Genomic DNA, 20859 nt, shown 5'->3' with positions numbered 1-20859 from the left:
TTATGCCACTGGATAACAGTCTCTCCCCTTAGCATAAATCTTTCCTTACGCACAGTAAGTGAATTGGGAAAATGGTCAGTGTACCTGAAGCTGGAGCCACACTGTTGAGCCAATAACAGGGGAGAAGAGGAAAGTAAAATGGTCGACCAATTCCATACTGGCCTGTGATGAAAACAGAGAAAATATAATGTATGAGCTACAATAAATATGTAAATAAATGAAAACAACTAAGCATAGCCTCACAGCAAAGGGCTGTTTTGAACCCTGGGGTGGGGGAGCCCTTCTGTGTGGAGTTTGCATGTGCTTCCTGTGTCAGCATGGGTTCTCTCCGGGTATTCTGGCTTCCTCCCACAGTCCAAAGACATGCAGGTTAACTGGTGACTCTAAATTGGTTGTAGGTGTGAATGCAAGTGTGAATTTTTATCTGTCTCTATGTGTCAGCCCTGTGATAGTCTGGCAACATGTCCGGGGTGTACCCCGCCTCTTGCCCAGTGTCAGCTGGGATAGGCTTCAGCCCCCCATGACCCCAATGAATATTGTATTTATTTCTCTCTAATAAACTGACCAGGGAAGACATTGTCCAGGTACCAGGCCAGCACAGCATACAGCACAGTGTCCAGGCCCATCATACAGATGGAGGTGCAAAAGGAAAACTCGTCCCCCTCAAGAGGGCTGGTCTGGATGTTGTCCCACTGCAGGCCCAGGCCTTGCTCTTCATACCGCGACAGGTACTCCGTCCCAAAGCCAAAAGCCACCTGGGACAGCAGACTCTGAAGGGGGCAATGGTAAAATCATTAAGGCCATCTTTCAACCATTTACAGTCTGATTTCAATTCACTCTGTATTTGAACTAAAACTACAACCATGATGTTTATATAACATTGAATTTGTGAATGTGTGATGGGCCTCTGAATCACTTTGTTTAGTGAGCCATAGTTATAATGCTTTGGTTTTTAGGTCTGTAATACAATAAGGAACAAAATCAGTTTCTATATGTGGCACTATACTTAGGAAGAGTGTAACTGTGATTAATTACTATGTTTTTTACTGAAACATGATCCCTTGATAGAGAGGGAGATGCCGAGATGTGACACCCACCACCAAGATCTTCATGTCCTTGGTGATACGGTCTTGCCAAGCGAAGCAGAAGATGTGCGGGAGGTAAAGAGCGAAGTAAACGATGCCACAGCAGGCTGCTGCCAGGTTAGCCTGGTTGAAGAAGACGCTGAGGAGGAAGCATTGCATGATGGTAGCCGTAGTGAAGGTGAGCAAAAAGAGAAAGAGGATGATGCTGTTGCTGTAGTTGAGTACCCTTCCTCCCTATGGGTCAGACACAGAGAGAAACAGAGTTTTTAGCTGCAACTCGCTGAATCTGCAAAGCCAAACATACACACTGCAAATGGATTAATGTAAGGAGCCTAACAAAAAGCTGTCTTTATGTACATGCTTTTTTAAAACTAAAACTATTTGGCAAGGGAAGTGAGAGAGACGCAGTTTTTTTCCATACTAAATGCTGCTTTAAATAGCTTGAAACTTAGAAAAGATATTTTCCCTCCACTGTATGACAATGTTACATATGCAGTATATTTTGTTTTAGCATGTACATAACGCTTTAATTATGTGAAATATTCCAGTCTAGGACGCCATGTTTACAGTGACTTCATGTCTTTTGCATTATTATCTGAATCAAACTCATTGCTGCCATAGTCTGTTTAAAGTATATAGAAACCCTGTGATGTTAAACCAAATTTAGACATAGCTGCTACGTGAAATAGCGGATAATAAATACTACATTGGTGACCTGAAATATAGACATTATCTGGGGGATCTTGATGTAAATCATTGCTTTACACATATCATCCACTAGAGGTCATAACAGCCCATCTATCTTACAGCATACAACATATCAGCTGAACCACTGGCTGATGACAGGAGACGACTCTTACAACACAGAAGAGTTAATTATTGACCTGCCCATTCCTGCAGAGCCGTTGACATAATTCCCATGATGTCATGGTGTTCACAGTTCTTTCATGAATGATTTATATGTATGTTATCAGTGAGGCAACGATTATTACTTAGTTATTTCAAGGGAAAAGATCTGGTAATGATTTGCAGTAAGATTAGGTGTTTCTGGCAAAAACTGGATTGTTGTATGAACTTTTATAATAAAATATAGCAACTAAATGCGATTAAAGTAGGGCTGCCACTAACGATTATTTTCATTGTCGACTAATCTGTCGATTATTTCTTCGATTAGTCGACTAATCATTTGATCGAAAAATGTGTTAAAATGTTGAAAAATGTCGGTCTGTCTCGCCCAAACCCCAAAATTACGTCATCTAATGTCTTGTTTCATACTCACGCCAAAGGGTTTTAGTTCACTGTCACGGGAGAGTGTGTAAAGCTGCCAATATCTGAACGTAAGAAGCTGCAGTAAGAGTATTTTGGGGTACTTTTATAGTACTTTTCTATGAAAAATGACTCAAACCGATTAGTCGACTACTAAAATAGTCACCGATTATTTTAATAGTCGATTAGTCATCGATTAGTCGACTAATCGTGGCAGCCCTAGATTAAAGTGAACAGCCGATATTAAGGTAATATGAAATGTGATGGAATATGGTACAGGAAACCTACAAAAACTCTACGAGCTCCATTCATGTGCTGTATACTCATCAGTGTTCTAACTACTGTGGCGTTAGGTCATCTGCCCAAAGACACAGTGCTTGTATGAGACAAATTTGATGGCGCAGGAATGACAACCTTTCGAGGCTGTTTGGAAAATCGTTCCTCACCATGATGATGGCTGTCAGGAGAACAGTGCTGGTTCCCATCATGAGGAAACTGTCAATAAACCAGGTGGACCAGATTACACCGTTGGTGACCCCCATGGCCTTCATGGTCTCCTTCAGGCGGAGTTCCTTCTCCAGGACGATACTCTTGACTATCATTGACACAGAGTAGACCCAGGCCAGCACCATGAAGATGGGGAAACAGCGGTTTAATGTCAACATGAAGCTGGATAAAGAAGGGGAAGGAGAAATTAGATGGAGAGGGACACAGTTATTGAAGTGGGTGAACCAGAATAGTGTGATTCTCGCAATGTATCAGTCACTGTAAACACAGCAGTTAACTTGTTAGCGTAATGACTGTATCTTGACAGTCAAAAGCTATACGAAAGTCAGTTTAAAGTAGTTTAAAGTAATTATCATGTTTTCCACTCACAGATCATCCACATAACAAGGGTAGGGCATCTGCTGTAGGTAAACACCCAGTGGCCACTCCTTCCCTGTCTGAGTCTTGATGATCCCGTGCTCTATGATGTCCTGAAGGTAAGCAAAGCCGCCCCAAATGTAGCGGAAGTCGTCCATAGGATCCGCTCTAGGGCCAGGGTCCCAGTACCTGAACAATACACACATACTTGATCTCTATGTTCGTCATTGTTATATTAAACCCATCATTTCCACTTGACTTTGACTCCGACCTGTCTTTGACCTTGTTGGTGCGCTCCACTGCATCGATATCCATACGGATCTTGAATTTAACATGAGGTGGGACGCTGGTGGTCCAAGGGTGCATATTCACAAAGACAAGGCCCGCCCAGAACTTGTTGTCCTCCAACAGGTCCAAGGCCAGATGAGTGACGGTACCCTCATCAGGCACAGCCACAAACTTATCCAGGAGCACACACTGGGTCAAGAAGAATGAAGAGTGATACAGATGTGGAAATAGCCAGGTGTTAGACCAGGGAAACCTCTGGATATAAGCAGAGCACCAGCTTAACAGCATTTTAAGTGCTGAAGTCCAGCCAGAGAGGTAAACAATCCACCAGAAAAAAAGCACTTAAGAAACTTAAAATATCTAACCTTGATAACTCTGGTTTTAAACTCTTTTTAAATGTACAGAATTAAATGTAAGCTGACATAATTACATGTGAATCATGAGTTTCTCATGCAGATGTACTCAGGAAAAAAAATCTGTTTTCAAACAATCCTTGTTTGTTTTGCATTGTCTTCTTTTGTTGGTCTTTATTTATATTATTATTGTTATTATTATTATTATGTCTCATATAATCTCTTCTAACTGTTGACATGTGTCTGCACGTGTTCTGTTATCACCATATTACACAATTAAAATTTAAAAGAAGTAAAGAAACACATAATGCACTCAACTGTCACCTTATTGATCTAAGAATTTAGCTAATGGGTCAGTATATATTTTAAACAGCCATGCTAATGGCTCTGTGAGGCTATACTTCTGCATAATGATGCTTTGAGCTAAATGATAAATTCAGCATGCTACCATACTGACAATGCTAACATCAAGCAGGCATACTGTTTGCCACATCCACCGTCATAGTTTTAGCGTGTTAGCCTGCTAACAAACTGACAAAGACAGTGCTAGCATGCTAACATCAATCAGTTAGTTTAGCATGTTAGCATGCTGTCATGCTCAGTGCTCACTAAAAACAAAGTACAGGTGAAGCTGATGAAAATGTGACGCTGACTGTAAAGATGGACGACACGACAGCTCACCAAAAGTGAGGACGAAACATCTCGACCGCCGCCTGGTGGCTGGCTGCAGTAACGGTCATAAACCCAGGCCCCGCCATGTTAGCAGATGGGCCAAACTAAAAACTCTATGTACATATCAAATAAATTTTTCCCAGAGGTGGTTTCTGTCATTTGAGGTAGTTTTTATCACGCTGCTGTTTGTTCAAGTGTTCGTTTTTCTGATATAAAACGGGTAGTTTACAACTTGACTGACAACTGTGTGAGCCAATCAGTGGGCTAGCATTCAGTGGCGCTGCTCGTGATTGGTCAGACAGGTGTATGGGCGGGAATTTTGATACACACTGGAAGCGCCCGCCTCCTGGATAATTTACCTTCACTTCTGTACAGTGGAATAAATTAACTAAAACTATTAGGTTCTTTAAACAATTCAGTTTTATTATTTAGCAGATCCTAATTGTGTTTTTTTTTTCCTTTTCTTTATTTATTTTCTTCTTTCTTTTTTTTTGCAATGTTGACTTCCTTTATTTCCTCTATGACATCACTCTGGTATTGTTCTCTGATTATATTCATTTGTTTTTCATTTTTTCATCTATTTTGTACAATATTGATATTGAAATGTTTGTAATGATTTGATAAATCTTGAGTTGTACTGATATATTGCTCTTAATGAAGTTTGTAAAAACAAAAAACAAAAAAAAGGTAATTGAGGACGCGTCGTCCATCTTTATACACTGTTTATGTAATGTCATTAGTGATGATTACACCAGCTGAAAAGTCAGGTGATCATCAAAGTGATTAAAACTCATCCAACAGTTCCCAAAACATTTCAGCTAAAAATGCCAACTCATGGTGGCTCTAGAGAAGTCACAGGATCACAGAATTCAATAGGATAAATATGAATGTCTGAAGAAAATTGTGTGTGCAGCCATTAAAGGTCTACTGTGTAGGATTTAGAGGGATATATTGGCAGAACTACATTTTCATTTGTGTTTAACAACCTGCTGGTGGTGCAACAAAAATGTCAGGGGATCACTAAAGCCATCCTAGAATTATCCTCAGGGGACCATGAATGTTTGTACAAAATTAAATGGCGATCTATTCCATAGTTACTTGGATATTTCAGTCTGGACAAAAGTTTTGGTCTGACTGACAGATAGACCGCCATGCTGGTGAAAAAGGTGAAAATCCCAGAGTTGCCAGGGTTGCCTAAAGTCACTACCATCCACACTTTACTACGCCCTCATTTGCAGAGAAACTTCAGGAATGGTTGTCTCTTCCCTGCAAAGCGTATCTGATATAGCCATTCACTGAGGGCTAATGCAAATAGGAAGGGCTGTGATCCAGAAGAAAACATTCCAACACAACACAACAACAACTGAGATTGCATGCACAGATATCCCAAAAACACTCAGCTTGCCATGCAAACACAGGCATGCATCCAAAACACACACACATATATGCATTTACAGACACAATGTAGGCTTACACTAAACACACCCAACAAATTATTCAAATCTCAAAGACCGTCCCTTCATTTACCCAGGCATTCACCCACCAACACTGCAGCCCCTCTGTGTGGTGTGATATGCATGCATACCACCAACGTGCAGCCAACCAGCCATCAAGCCCACTGTCATTGTTGCTGCTTTATAAAAGATGGTGGATGGAGTGACAGCTGTATCTAATCGGCCTCAATCGTTCCCACTCTCTCTGTCACACTCAAGTGCTGTAAGCTTCAACTTGGACAAAAACAAAGAGCACCAACCATCCACCCGGCCATGCCCCAAGGTGCCCCCCGTGTCACCCCCCAGTGTGATAGGCCTCTCATCCCGATTAGCCTCCACATGGAAAGGGGTGATTTTAACTTTGTTTCAAATGCATTGCTCCTCTAAATGTGGAGGGCCCTCACAAGAGAAGGTTTGTAATGTTTTTCTGTTTTTTTTTTCACCCTCCACTCCATCAGCAGTAAACAAAAGAGACTCGACAGCTCTGGCTCTCGCCCACCTGGGTAGATTTCCATGTCTCTGGACGGCCGGACAAATTGCAGAGCCTAGAGACAGCTAAATGCTCACACCACGTCAAGAGTGGTATTGAGCGCATAGTAGTATAGCCAAGCAGTGACAGGGCCTAAACTTAATTGGATTATTTCATCAATAGGCCTTTCCTAGAATTTAACATCTCAGGTGGAGCAAAATGTGGAAAACAGTCCACATTCTTGCTGTCAGAGCCCAGTGGGAGAAGTAAGCAAAAACAATCCTGACACCTTATTTTCATCTTGAAATGTGGAGCCCCCTTTGACCAGTCAGTATAATTCCACACGCTGACTGACACACATTCCTCAAAATCCAGGTGGTGGCATTTTAGAGAAAGGTAATGTCTACACTACAACATAAACGGAATGCTAAAGTGACAGGTGTCCTTTAGTGATGTCAACTCACATCCCCATATTGGTTGAGCATCCGAATGACCCGGTCAGTGAGATTGAAGATGTCTCGCCAGTCGAAATCAGGCACGTCGGCTGGACGGTCCTCCGGTGGGCCGTTGTGCAGGAAGTTGAGGATGTGTTTGGAGGAGAACGGCGCCTCCTCTAGACTCCTGTCAATGAAATCCATCACTGTTGGATTTTGGATGGTGTCCTAAAACAAAAGGAAGGAGGGGAACAGGCTTTATTTACCCTGAGTGTTTTTCCATTATGAGCAAGAACATTTTTCTTTAAGGAAGATGTTGCTGAGTCACCAGGAGGAACACAATAAACATTTCATAACAACAAAACCAAGAGGAAAAGAGAAAGAGAAAGCAATGTATAGGCGACAAAAATCAAACATCAAAATACATATTTTTTTGGCGGGTGTAGTTCAGTAGAAAGAAAATAGTTAATACATGAAACTGCTCACAACAAGGTCTGTGGATTATCTTGAGTAGCCAGGTCATGATTTCTGAAAAGAGACATTGCTGTTGAGTTTTTCAGTTTATCGATTTTTTTGGCACATTGAGCACCACAGTCTGAGTGCCATCTAGTTCCATTATATTTGAGAGAAGGCAGACAGTTCTACATCCAATATCATCTAGACTGATGAACAGCACCAGAGGCAGGGGCGTAAATATAGATAGTGCAGGCAGTGCGGTTGCACTGGGGCCCGTAGGGTGGGGTGCGAATGATTCAAATTGCCACCTCCGAACTACAACTGTGTTCAAAGAAGAACTGACATTAAATTAAAAATGGTGCCATTTGCTATGGGCTATATGCCCTCAAAATTGCAAACCAATCTCCATCATGATTTTCTTTTTCTTTTGTTTCCTTTTGTTTTGGTAGAATATTCAGTAGCAACCTATAACAAAATTATATCCTTATTCTACATGAAATATAAAAACCATGAATAAACTGTATGATTACTATGATTGTTGGGTAACATGTACGTTAATGTTGCCTAATGTCGAGTCTCTATTTGATCATGTGACGAGACAACACCATACAGTAGCTAGCTCAGGCTCAAAATCAGTCAAGACTGACAAGCTGAGCATATCTGCAACTCCAGCAAGCACACATGCCTTTTAAACATAAAAGCGGTGCTAAGAAAGGACAAGAGAGAAACGAACTGGAGGAAAAAGTAGCAAAGCTCCCTAAAATAGATTCCTTTGGCTTTTTTATAAACAGTTGTCTGTGATGGTGCCTTATAACTGGTAACAAGCCTGCACTGGGGCTGTCACAGGAGTGGGCCTGTGGTAACTACCTCACGCCACTACCCACAGGTACGAGAAAAAAAATATGTCTATTTGATTTTAGGGTGAACTGTCCCTTTGATCAAAGCACTAACAGTGTTATTACATTTGTCTTTCACAGGAAAAGGTATAACAAGGAGGATTATAACCTAAGAGGTACTCAAACAAAGACAAAAACAAGAAAATGATGGGTTTTATAGAGGAATAACAGGGAAAGTTAGACACTCAAAGAGAAGGGAATGGATGGAAAAGGGAAAGAGATGGCATATTTAGGTAAGATAAGGTTCTGTATTCAAGCAGGAAACTATGTGAACTCCCGGGGCCTCGGCAAAAATGATCAGTGAGGAAAAGATCAGGATAAAATAACATCATTAATCACCTTGTTGAAAGGGACAATTGTTTGGCATTGGATGTCGGCTGAATGGCAACACGAATCCTGATCATATCTGCTGTATTTGGTACAGAGGAGCTTTTATGTGGATGTAATTTTAGACCACAAGAGAAGTAAAGTCAGCTGTGATTTAAAATGCAGTTATCTTGCTTGCAATCTTTTGTCTTCTCCCAATATTTGGTTGCATATTAAAGGAGTTTCTACCAGACTTGATACGTGTTCTCATTATTTATGGTGTACTGTTTATACCCAATTATTCAGTCACACTATATTGCTGTCCTACCCGGATCATCTTGACTTGGACTCCGTCTTGGAAAAAAGCCCAAATCTGAGGACCCACTTCCTCCCAGGCCTTCCCCATCGTCCTCAGCCTCTCCAGCTCTTCAAATGTTGTGTTTGCCTGTGGTAGAAATAGAAATGTGTGTGTGCACATGTATGTAAACAAGCGGTTGGTGTTTCAACAATCAAAGGGCAGGAAATTGTTATAAAAATAGACATGCACGCACAACTATTCTGACAAATGTCCATATCAGGGTGCACATCATTCAGAAACATGTAAAACGTATGCAAATACAAACATTTTTCACACATGTATAGAAGAAATCAACATGTTGGGGGAAACTTTGAATCACTCACACGTGCACGTGTACACGACATTCAGAAACTCAAATGCACACATTGTCGCAGTTCTCCTAATCTCCTCCTACATACCATTCCCACATTAAACTCTCTGTGAAAACAGGCTTTGCAAAGACAACACACACATTCTCACACAAAGAATTCCCGCGGGCCTGTTCAGATAACCAGCAACTGTGCGACAAATGCACTCTGTGCCAAATCGTCAAATATTTACTGCACGCTTATCGTTAAAACCCTGGATGTGTGTGGGTACAGTGCTTTGTGAGGCAAATACCAAAGGCCGGCTATTTCAGTATTCAGTCATGTGCAGTGGGGGATGAAAGCACTCAAGAGTACACCCAATTAAACGCCTTCCTCTTGTGTGTGTCTGATTTTGGGTGACAATGGGGACAATGGAGCCAGGGTGACAATAGAGGCTGTTGGTGACAACTGGCCGAATGCATTCAGCCTGCCCAGTGAATCCCAGTCAGGTTCCCACAAGTGAGTGCTTCCTCATTCCCTGAGGCAGTTTAAAACGGCAGGCAAAAGCAGGAGGAGGACTGTGGGGGGATTACTTGAGGTGATTTCTTCAAGGGGGCAGTGGAGGAATCTTGTAGTTGGCCAAGATGTGGGGTATTTTGTGCTTAACTTAGCATATACCTACATATGTGAGCACATGTAGTAAGTTTACTTCTGAAAGTATTATCTATTAAACTTAATGAAACACTTGTGGTGCCCTGACATGACCTAATCAGATGCATCTTCCGCTCTATGTAAGAGGGTAACAAACATATCAAGGAGTTTGCTTAGAGCTCCAGCACCATTGCAAACATGGTTCCTATCAGCTATTCTTGAGTTCTTTGATTCTTTGATTCTTTGATGTTTCTTTGTTTTTTTGGGGGGGTGTCTGGAGCCGACCATAAGACAACTGAATAAATGCCTATGCTTTTTTCATAGCCGAGAAGTACTAAAAATTGGTCATCTGGTTAAACCTATCCATGAATGCTGGGCTCTTTTACACCATTTATGTAAGACTAGAACTCATACAGCTGTATTTGTTAAGATGCCAGATACAGGGGTGCCCCACAAATATTCATAGTGGTGGCCATTTGAGGCCACTGAAAATATTGGGGTTTCACACCAAAACCAAAAGCCATAACTGAATTTAAAGAATTTGCTTAGGGTAGCTGAAAACTATGTCAATATAGAGAGTTAAAAATTGCACAGTGATGCACATTGGTGTCTTATTTTACAGTTAATAACACTAATTATCTTGATCTCTATTTTGAGTTCCACAACAACCTCCACAATAATGTGTTATGTATCTGTACATACACAATAGGCAAATCATTGTTCTTCCAATAGGCTGGTTTTCAATTTTCTTAAAAAGACAAATGAACAGCTGTAATTTGACGGAGTTCAGTGAATGTAGGGAAAAACATTTACTGAGAGCAAACTTTCTCAATTTTAGGGGAGATTTGTGGGTACAGTCAGACATTTTTTCTTGTTAAAGGGTTGTTTAGGGGGAGTTTTTTCTTATCTGCTGTGAGGGTCCAGGGACAGAGGAATGTCATATGCTGTGAATTCCTCTGAGGCAAATTGTGATTTGTGATACTGGGCTTTAAAAATAAAATTGAACTCAACTGAGACATCTTGAGGTTAAAGTTCAAGGGACCTCTTTGAAAATCACCATGCCAATAATTCCTTTCCCAAAATTTTGCCTATTTATGGAGCATTTTTTAGCCCCCTTTACGACAAGCAATGCCAACATGGTTGTTACACATGGATGCCTTAGGTTATTTAGTTTCAAATGATATCACTACCTTCATGCTAGCTTTAAAAGTAAGCACAGCACAGCTTCTTAAAGACAGTAGTGTCAGCCTTCAGTTATGGGCCATGCCCCCACGCCTTCTGGCCCCCCCTTAGGGGCACCACTGGCTAGAAAACAGTATATAAAGCTTTTAAAGACACACCTTTTAAATGGTCTGACATTACAGTATGTTGGGCCACTGCCATTTTGGAGCATAAAACACTAAAGAAATAAGAGCTCAGACGTACTGAACTATGAGGTTTGCTAATTTACTTTTTAAATGAATCTGATTTTAATTCTGAAAATGTTCAGTATATCAAATTTAACTGAAAAGAAACACCAAGGTTTTTACGCAGATCTGAATGATATGGCCTGTGTGTTCAATTCAATTTTCAATTTTTCAATTCAATTTTATTTACAAAGCCCAATATCACAAATCACAATTTGCCTCACAGGGCTTTACAGCATATGACATCCCTCATACGTTCCTCCTGTGTTTGTTAAGAGTAACCAGGTAAAGTAGCAGTGATGGTGGGATGCAGAGGAAACCAGCATACCTCATCATTATACACAAGAGCAGTCACATAAAGCGTGAAAACATATGTTTAAATGCATGGTGCTTCACTTGGAGTTTCTTCTGAAACAAAGTGATGCGTGACAGAGTTAAGAGGAAGAAAACAAAGAGCCCACAGAGGCCATGTTTTCGGTCTCGTAAAGAAATGACTTAACCCTTTAGTCATTACTTTCTTGGTGCAATTAAGATCCCAATCTGAGGGAAGAGGAAAACAAAGAGGGCATTAAAGGTCAGGAAAGAGGAAATGCGAGTGTGTGTCTTTGTGTGCGTGATCACACGTCTTTACGGACGGTCCCTTACTGCTTACATAACACTGAAAAAGCTGTGGCGCCAGTAGACTGTGTGGTAGTCACCACAACTGATCAGCCTGTGTTCTTCCATTGCAACCAAGCCATCCATGACTGCTGCCCCCCTGAAGGGCTTTGACCAACAAGTATCTACATCGAGACACAAAGGGCTGGACATGACATGAGGAGAGCTGATCTCCTTTGGAGGGAAAATGCATTGTTCACTACTGAAAGCTTCTTGCTCCAAATCAAAGATGTGGATGTCATGAGGTGACAGAAATCATATAAAGGTGGTAATCTGGGATATTTTGTTATTATATATTTTTCATTCTCTCTATATATATGTTACACATTCAAAATAACCTGCGCAAAGTAAAATGCATCAAGTCTTGTCTAACAGAAACTCAATATAAGAGACAGAGTAAGCTCTCAGTGTATGTGCAGAATCCTACTACAATGACTCACTGGAATATTGTATTACAGTATTGCCTCCAACAAGTGGCCCGTGCTGCTTACATTTCGTATGATCTGCCTGACAGCCGGTGAGTCGGGGGCGTAGAGGATCTGTCCCATCAGCATGGGCTTGACAGAGTTCCACACAATCCTGGTGACGGGGTCGGACTCCAGCTCTTCCATCAGATCATTGCAGAAAGGAGCTGCAGGGAAAGGTTATGTTTTATATAACTGATACAAACTATTGAAAGAGAATATGGCAGATGGCATAAGAGATAAATTGTATTTATTTATTTTATTTTATTGATAATTTAGTATGGAAACAAGCTAAAAACTATTTTTTTATCTGTAGTGCTGGGGCAGAGGCCATTAGTGGCATGCAGGGTACAGAGATTTAAAAAAAAAAATCTTCTATGGTTTGTAAAAAAAAAAAAAGAGGAAAAAAAGGCACAATTAAACACCATACATAAAACTACAAAACGAGACAAGAAGTATGATACATACCATGACAAATATGTGTTAAAAATATAAAATATACCATATCTAGTGGGGTGATGACTGTATGAAATCTGTAGTTGACTTATTTCCAAAAAAAAAAATATTTACGATAGTTAATGGCAAGAGACAAATCAATTTGTTGATCCCGTTTTAATTGTGCCATGAATTACACATATGATGGTCACAACTTAAAAGATAATTTAGCACGTAAAGAGAGTCACAGTTTGTCCCCCCCTAATTTTCTCTTTTACTGAAGCAGATAAAAAGACCAGGAGTCACTGAATACATTACATTACATTTGTGTGTGGAACATGTGCGTGGCTAATTCACCTAGCTAGCTAGCTGGTATTGGTGATGTCTTTCGTGTGAGATGAGAGGTGTAGTGAGCAGTTTCACATAAAACTAATAGGCACTATGAGAAACTGCAACTTTCTTGACTTGCAAAATAATCTGTGAAATTGACAAACATATGTGTAATTCATGGCACAATTCAAATGGGATCTTAAAATTATTCATCTCATGCCGCTGACTACTGTACATATTTTTTTCCAAAATAAGTTCCCATGGAGGACATGGGAAGAGGAGAGACTTTGCCTTTCTATTTCAGAAGGTGGCCAGAATATATGGGCCATAACAAGATTTAGAAATGATCTCATGGGGGTTCCACTAGAGTAAGACCAGCACTAACCTAGCTTTTATCTTGTTGTTTCGATTTTTGTTTTGCACCAAATTGCATTCAAAATTCTTGGCAGAGGTAATTAAAGTGATAATGTTCAAACCTCATGAGTCCGTCACACTAAACCAGTAGATCCACTGACATTCAACAGAAATTTAAGAACTATTACTCCAGAAAAAATGACACAGACGATGTTCCACTCACAACAACAAAGCCTCTGGCTTAAAAGTAAAACCAAAAGCTTGAGACTGGAACAACGCCTACTATGTGTCACACCAGTGCACTAATAAATGATCTACTCACTGGTGCTGTTGTCGTATGTGTCACTGGCCCGTGCCCTGCCGCTGCTGATTCCCAGGAAGGCTTTGTAGTTATTGTCTTCGTACCAGTTAAAAGAGGTGACTCTGGAGAAAGCACCTTCAGTGTAGCCACACACCAGGCTGGAGGCAGCGGCCATCACCTGCCTCAAGGAAAGGTTGTTCTGGAAGAGAGGAGTCACAGCCTGGAGGAGCTCCCTGGAGCTATTCATCTGGAATAACTGTGGAGAGATAAACAAGGACAACAGATCTTAAATGAGAGCAGAGAAGTGTTCACTTTGAGATTTAACACATGGCATTTCTTTCATGTTAAAGATATGTCCGATAGTAACATGAGTCGATGATGCTGAAGAGTTATTTTGGGTATGCAGGGTTTTGCTGAAAGTTGAAAAATACAGTAAACAATACCTAAAGCCAAAACCAAGTCTCTTGACTCCGATATGTTACATAGGTTACACCCTATAGTCACACACCGGATGGTGATTCGATAATCATGTTCCACCATCAGGGTACAGTAACACATGAGCAAATGTAGGTAAACGACTATCGACTGCAGAGGCGATATTCGTGCTGGGGAGTGCCAGATGTGATGGTTGTATTTGTCAGCTGAACGGACTGCACTTGTGGAGCACCTTTCTAGTGGTCCAACCACTCAAAGTGCTTTTACTGTACACTATATGTCACATTCACTCATTCACACACATTCACACACTGGTGGCCGAGGCTACTATACAAGGTGCCACTTGCCACTCAGTCACCATTGACACGCTCTCACACACCGATGGAACAGCCATCGGGAGCAATTTGGGGTTCAGTATCTTGCCCAAGGATACTTCGGACTGGAGGATCAAACTGCTCATTTTCAAATTAGTGTATTACCCGTTCTACCTCTGAGCCACAGGTGCTGAATGCTAGCTAGATCTATTAAATACTGACTCTCCTGATTCACTGCCAGCATCTCTCATGTGGGGCAGTTTCCATTTTTCTTGCCAGTATCATACAGTGTCAGCTGGTGAGACAAGGCAACAAACAGGGTCAACCACACATAAGTCTTTAAGTCATTAAAGACTAAGTCATTTTGCTCATGTGTAACTGTGCCCTTAGGGTGAGGAGAAAAATGAAGAGGCCTTCAGCAAATTAAAACTTTAAACAAAACAGTTACAGCAGCTACAGCCAATCAAATTACCTCAAACAAAATGACATCAGCCACTATATCTCATACGAGCCCGGTCTAACTCCAAAGTTGTCAACATCCAGAGCTTGCTTTTGTTGCCTAAACCCAACCATGTGTTTTAGTGGAAAGTCCATGACCAAGCACGTCAATATGTGACAAGGTCGGAGTGAGAATGTGTTGCTCATACTATAAGGATTTCAATTTTACATGCAGTTTTTAATTCAGTATATTTGAAAATGTTAAAAATACATATACAGTACATATTAAGTAGATGTGTGAAAACATCTACTACTTTCAAGTCTTACAGTGATCAGTGCTGACACAACATTCATTGTGTGTTACTTTCTGTGTTAAATAGTTCTTAACTTAATTCCTAACTTCATATGAAAAATGCATCGTCACAAAGCTGTAAATGAGGTTGTTGTTGATATTTTAGAGATAAGGTGACACTGTTATGTTTCTTTCTTTTTTGGCCTTGTCTGATCACAAAGTTTGTTTGTTTTTTGTTTTGTTTGAGGTTATTTTTCCAATTTTGTTGCACGTCGTCTGTCTCGACTGCAGACTGTCTACAGTCGAGACAAAGACAAGTGTCTTGCCAACAGGATGTCAGGCTGTCAGCTTCACCAAATATTCCATAGAAACATCCACAACAAACAAAACAGTATTTCCACACGCCACTGTGTGCTGGATGTTTAGAATAAACATATAAATAAGACAACTTATTCAGCAGTGACCAAGCTAAAAGTGAAAACAGCGATGAGGGTAATCTAAGGAGAAGAATAACAATGTGCATGGACTCAGTGTCATTGAGAGAAAGACAAACACAAACAAACCATTCAATCACTCCTGATGTTCTTCTCCACATCTGGAGGCTTCACCTGTTCTTGCAGCCTCTGTGTTGTTTCCATTAGGTTGATCCCATTATGATGATCTATCTGTTTTTAAAGCTAAAGAGGTGTAGCTGTTCTGGATTTAGCCTTCCTCATACGCACTAAATGAAATCCCCCTACTGTCTGTGTTTGCGTAAAATCTCAGGCGAGAGGAAGCAACTGTTTCCTGACAGCTAAATATAGCAGGCAGTGAACTTTGAGTGGAGCTATACTGGGGGCTGCACAGGCCATGGCTTACCTCTCGCAGTTTGTCCGAGACCGCAGAGACGACCCGTACCCAGAGACGGATTTCAAGGCCTTCTGAGTAATTGTCCAGCACACGAGGAAGCTGGAGAGAAACATAAATACATTATCTTAATATAAACACTTCAACATATTTGTCACTTTTACTTGGTGCAAACATTTCATCGCCAAACGTTTGCATTTTGCACGTGCAATATTTCTCAAATATAACCCCACATTTCCCAAGAACCTGATTGTTTTCTGACACAGAGGATGTTACTATTGTCCCCCTCCCTGGAGTCACTTTGTTTGTCTGAGCTGACACTTGATAAAAGCAGTCTGACCAGGTGGCATGACACAACTTAAAAGTATTTGTCTTATTTTCTTTGTCTGACAAAATAAAGAAGTTCTTGTTTTATGCCATAAAGCAATGTGTCTCAGTGCTGTAAAGCAACTTATTTCTAGCCAATTTCCACCACATTAACGTCTTATTGTCTTATAAACAGATTCATAGAGAATTAGGTGATTAAAATATGTTGTGACATAAACATGTTTTGGTGGACCAGAGAGAAACACCTGAACACTGCCTTCATCATTCATGTGTTGTATCTGCTGAGCACTGCTTTCTCTTGAGGATCTGCTGCTTGGCCCAGGGATCTTCCAGCCAGCTCACAGCACAATGGGCTAAAGGTTCCAGGAAGCAGCTCGAGGCCAAGACACAGAGCTGCCAGAAGAGACATCCTTCCCTCTCACATATATAGATTGAGCCTATCAGCGAGCAGTGAGCACAGACAAACATTCCCACCTTCCTGAAGAGTTTGCTTCATCATCCAGCAACAATACCAAACAATGCCTAAACACTGGAACATCCTAAAACGCTTTCTGTCTTTTAGGGATCTTTTTCGAACACCCACTAACTTTCACTAACATTCTGATCTTTTCAAACCTCCATTTTCCACTTAAACCCCTGTTTCTCCCAATAAGTTTGGTACAGTTCAGTACAGTTCAGTTTGGTGCACATGTTTTCCATTTCCACAGTGAAAAGTTGTGGATGGTACCAATGAACCGTTCTGTACCGTCCCCATGTTTGGTCCCCCCTCTGTTGGGGTACCTAGCACACAGATCTGGTACTTAAAGGTGGAGCTGTGAACACTGCAGTCTGATTGGTCAGTAGAGGACGGTCACTCTGCTCAGGGCTGAGTTGTGGCTGGTTTTGTAACCACTGTTCATACTGTGCCAAGTTTTACATTAGTAAAATATAACTATAAAAATAAAGGATGTTTTGCTGCCTCTCACAGCAGCTGGAGTCGGAGAAAAAAAAACTTAATTCACTGGGCCGACTGCCGGCAAGTTTTAAGGTGGAACTTTAACTTATAAACACACCTTAAATTACAATATGACAACTTTGACCCTTACTTTTGTTGTTTTTTTTTGGTCTCTCATGGATAACACAGACTTTTAGTAATAAGTGGATCTTAAAACTTTTGAAAATGTATATATTAATTTCGACCAGACTATGTGAACTGTATATATTCTAATCCTCACTTGGGAAAAAAAGTCGTTCCTGTGGGGTCCAGCCAGCTATGCTTGCCTTAGAAGGACTAAATGCACAAACCCGATATTTCAAATATCCCATGGAGAGAGACTCTCACTGCAGCCTGTTATATTTTGTTCTGAAAATGTCAGCGTGCAACCTTGTTCTGTAGACGATAAATGAGATGCAGACATTCCATCTATGAGGAAATACAGTGAGTGATGGACGGAGCAGTGAGTGACAAGAACACCGCCCACATTTAAGGGTACTGTTTGCGATGGAAATGCTAAGCGGACCTAGGGTCTAGGTACCATGTCTGAAGGGTTACTTTTGGTTCCAAAAGTTACCATACAGAAAGTGTTTGGTGAGACACCATCTCACCCTGCTGGTTTTTCCTCACCGTGGTCATTGTGCTCTAACTCCACTCATGCATGATTTTGTACACCCAAACACAATTAAGACATTCAGAATCCAGTCATTTATAAACTGCAGTTGCACTCACATATCAATACACTGAAATGTCCCTGCAGTCACCCAAACTAAACAACATCTAACACTGAGAGTTGATGAGCACAAGATTGCTATTCGCACTATGAATCTTGAGTATATGATGGAATGTCATTATGTGAACACAAATCATGGATGGGTCTCTACCCTGAAATTCTGGGGCATTGGAAAGATTTTCACATTCTGTCAGGTAGGGACATTGTAAACAAACTGTTTACACAAAGAAAGCTACTGAATTTATACACTAAGCACAATTCAACCATAACATAAAGAAATTAATTTGTCTGAAAACTTGAGATCATCTTGTGATGGAAGTGGAGGGGTAATGGCCCTCTTTCCTATCTCCTGCCCCCCTTCTTCCACCGCCCTCGCTCAGACTACACTTGTCTTGACCGCGGCCTTCATTCTGATATCAGCTACACAGCTGTAAGGTTTCATGACTGCATCTTGCACCATTGTGACCAAATCTGTACACAGACAATAAGACAACTACTGGCCAAATACTCAAAATGGCTTCTGTAGTAGCTCCAGTAACAACAACAGGTGTCTCCAGGACACACACACCCACACACACACACACACACTGACTCACAAAGTGAAAACAGCACAAGTTTCTGTGACGTTGTTCCTGCTGGTATAAATGGCATCAAAATCAAGCACTTTTTTTTTTAGCTTTACCTGCAATAGTACAAGACAGACAATCAACGTAACTCAGACCCATGTAATTGTACCTGGATGAAGATGAGGCAGAGATCAGCCATTGTTGTCTGTCTCATTGTGGGACATGTTTACTCTAAGTGCCCTGTGATTACCAAACAGAGGAGTGTCTCTTCACTAAGCTAATTACACACGGAGGCCAGGTCTGCCTGCTCAGCTAATGCTCATGGCTGTTTCACATCACCTGCACCTATCTGACGCGTGTTGGCTGAGCTACAGCACACTCTTAGTGAAGTCATGCAGATAAATAAGACCCTGCTTAAAAGTAATAAGGTCTTCCCAGCAATTTCCTCAACTACGTGAGGTTAGTTGATTAATTTCTAGAGGTCATTTTTATGTTTGCAGTTTTCAATTTTGTGTCAAATTTGTTTTCTGTATTTAGAAAAGTGTTAATTACTCAGACAGTCTTAAGCAGGGTGGAACCAGAGGGTGGGTGCTACACTTTAACATCATCATCCCAATAGAAGCAATAAGTGCTGTATGAGCGCAGTGCAAAGTTGCAGTGATGAAATAGCCTGTGGGATACACACATACACTGACACACAACTGCAACAAACCATAGAGAAGCCCGGATAACAACACACACACAGATGGCATGACCATTACTCCACTATATCTTTACAGAGCAAACAGTGATTTGCTGCTATATTAACGCTCTGAATGTCACATTCAGAATCTTTAAGATATTAAAATACTGTCACTTTAACATTCCTGGATAATGATGTACTGCAGTAGACTTTATTTACTTTAGACACAAAGCCAACGTGCATTTCCCTGAGAACTGCTTGTCCCACCCTGTGAGTCAGAGCTCTTACAAAAATACTACCAGCTGTTTATCCATTGCGGCTCCCAACATTAAACATGCTGTATGATAGGCCTGTGTGGGCTTGTTAAGTTTCGATCCAGATGTGATTTGAGCACAGACTGCTGATGTGAAGTCAGACATGAGCTGCAACCATCAGCTAATACACTGAGTGTACAAAGTAAGGGGGACATCTCTCTGATACAGAGCTGAAGCTGTGAGTCAATGATGAGGGATATCATTAAAGCATGATGACTCTGAGCTAGTAGATGTACCTCTTCAAGCTCTTTCATTATTTTGGGTAACACTTTAACCATTATTATTAAAGTTATTTTACTGTTAGCAAACAATAAAATAAACATTTACAATTATGTTTAATGCTATAATTTATGTTATTTTAATAGATAATAGTCATAGAAATTCCATGATTACAAAATGATTTAGTAAACCTTTCAGAAGGCATTTGTAAATTAAAAAAACTGTATGAAAAATTATAGATAGATGGACCACATATTTGTAACACTTTGTTAATTGTTAATAATTGGTTTATAAATCATCTATAAACGTTATTAAGGTGGCCATTATAAAGTCGCAATACTTATTGATGCCCTTAACAGTATTTATAACATATTTATAAATATTTATATATATATTAACAAATAATTAATATAGTACTAGTCCATACCCATTGGTAGCTTTGTCACCTTCTACCTATGCCAATCCTCAATGCCTATGTGCAGTTTCACATAGATTGACCACGTCAGTGAGTAGAAAAACGTGGGACAGACAGAATGACTGACTAACAGAATGACACACTGACAGTTTCCATGATTATGTACAGCATACCATACCATGACTTAGTCATACCCCATGACTTAGTCATACCAAAAATTAGGAGAAAAAAAACAAACATTCAGCCACAGGGGGAGTCACATTTTAGCCATTTTTAAGCATTTTTCTGTTGTTATAGTGCCACCCAGTTGCCAATTAGAGTTAAATATCTCCAGTCACCTTGAGGCGTGCTGTTCTACATATCTACCAAGTTTAGTAAAAATCGATATGGCGGTTAGGCCTAGATAAGAAATGAGCTCTCTAGTGCCCCCATTTTGTTTGATGGGGTTAATAATGGAGGGGTCCCCTCAGATTATGTGTG

At 40.6% G+C, this 20859-nt stretch overlaps 1 protein-coding gene across 2 annotated transcripts in view; it reads right to left on the bottom strand.

Annotated features, from left to right (window-relative positions):
- Positions 1-20859, bottom strand: part of LOC126397948 (retinal-specific phospholipid-transporting ATPase ABCA4-like) — a 47453-nt gene that overhangs the window by 17293 nt on the left and 9301 nt on the right. The window contains exons 8-18 of one of the 2 annotated variants that reach the window (XM_050057048.1): positions 16163-16252; positions 13847-14081; positions 12433-12572; positions 8911-9027; positions 6955-7152; positions 3487-3692; positions 3228-3404; positions 2798-3020; positions 1098-1319; positions 566-770; positions 85-162 (exon numbers count right to left, since the gene is read on the bottom strand). In XM_050057048.1, coding sequence (XP_049913005.1) covers positions 85-162; positions 566-770; positions 1098-1319; positions 2798-3020; positions 3228-3404; positions 3487-3692; positions 6955-7152; positions 8911-9027; positions 12433-12572; positions 13847-14081; positions 16163-16252 — 1891 coding nt within the window. Of the gene's footprint in view, positions 1-84; positions 163-565; positions 771-1097; positions 1320-2797; positions 3021-3227; positions 3405-3486; positions 3693-6954; positions 7153-8910; positions 9028-12432; positions 12573-13846; positions 14082-15867; positions 16015-16162; positions 16253-20859 lie in introns of those variants that run through there. The other variant, XM_050057047.1, reaches the window with a different exon arrangement.

The sequence above is a fragment of the Epinephelus moara genome, chromosome 11 (assembly GCF_006386435.1).
Source record: "Epinephelus moara isolate mb chromosome 11, YSFRI_EMoa_1.0, whole genome shotgun sequence".
NCBI classification, from domain to species: Eukaryota; Metazoa; Chordata; class Actinopteri; order Perciformes; family Serranidae; genus Epinephelus; species Epinephelus moara.
This window is presented reverse-complemented; position numbering and strand designations above follow the sequence as displayed.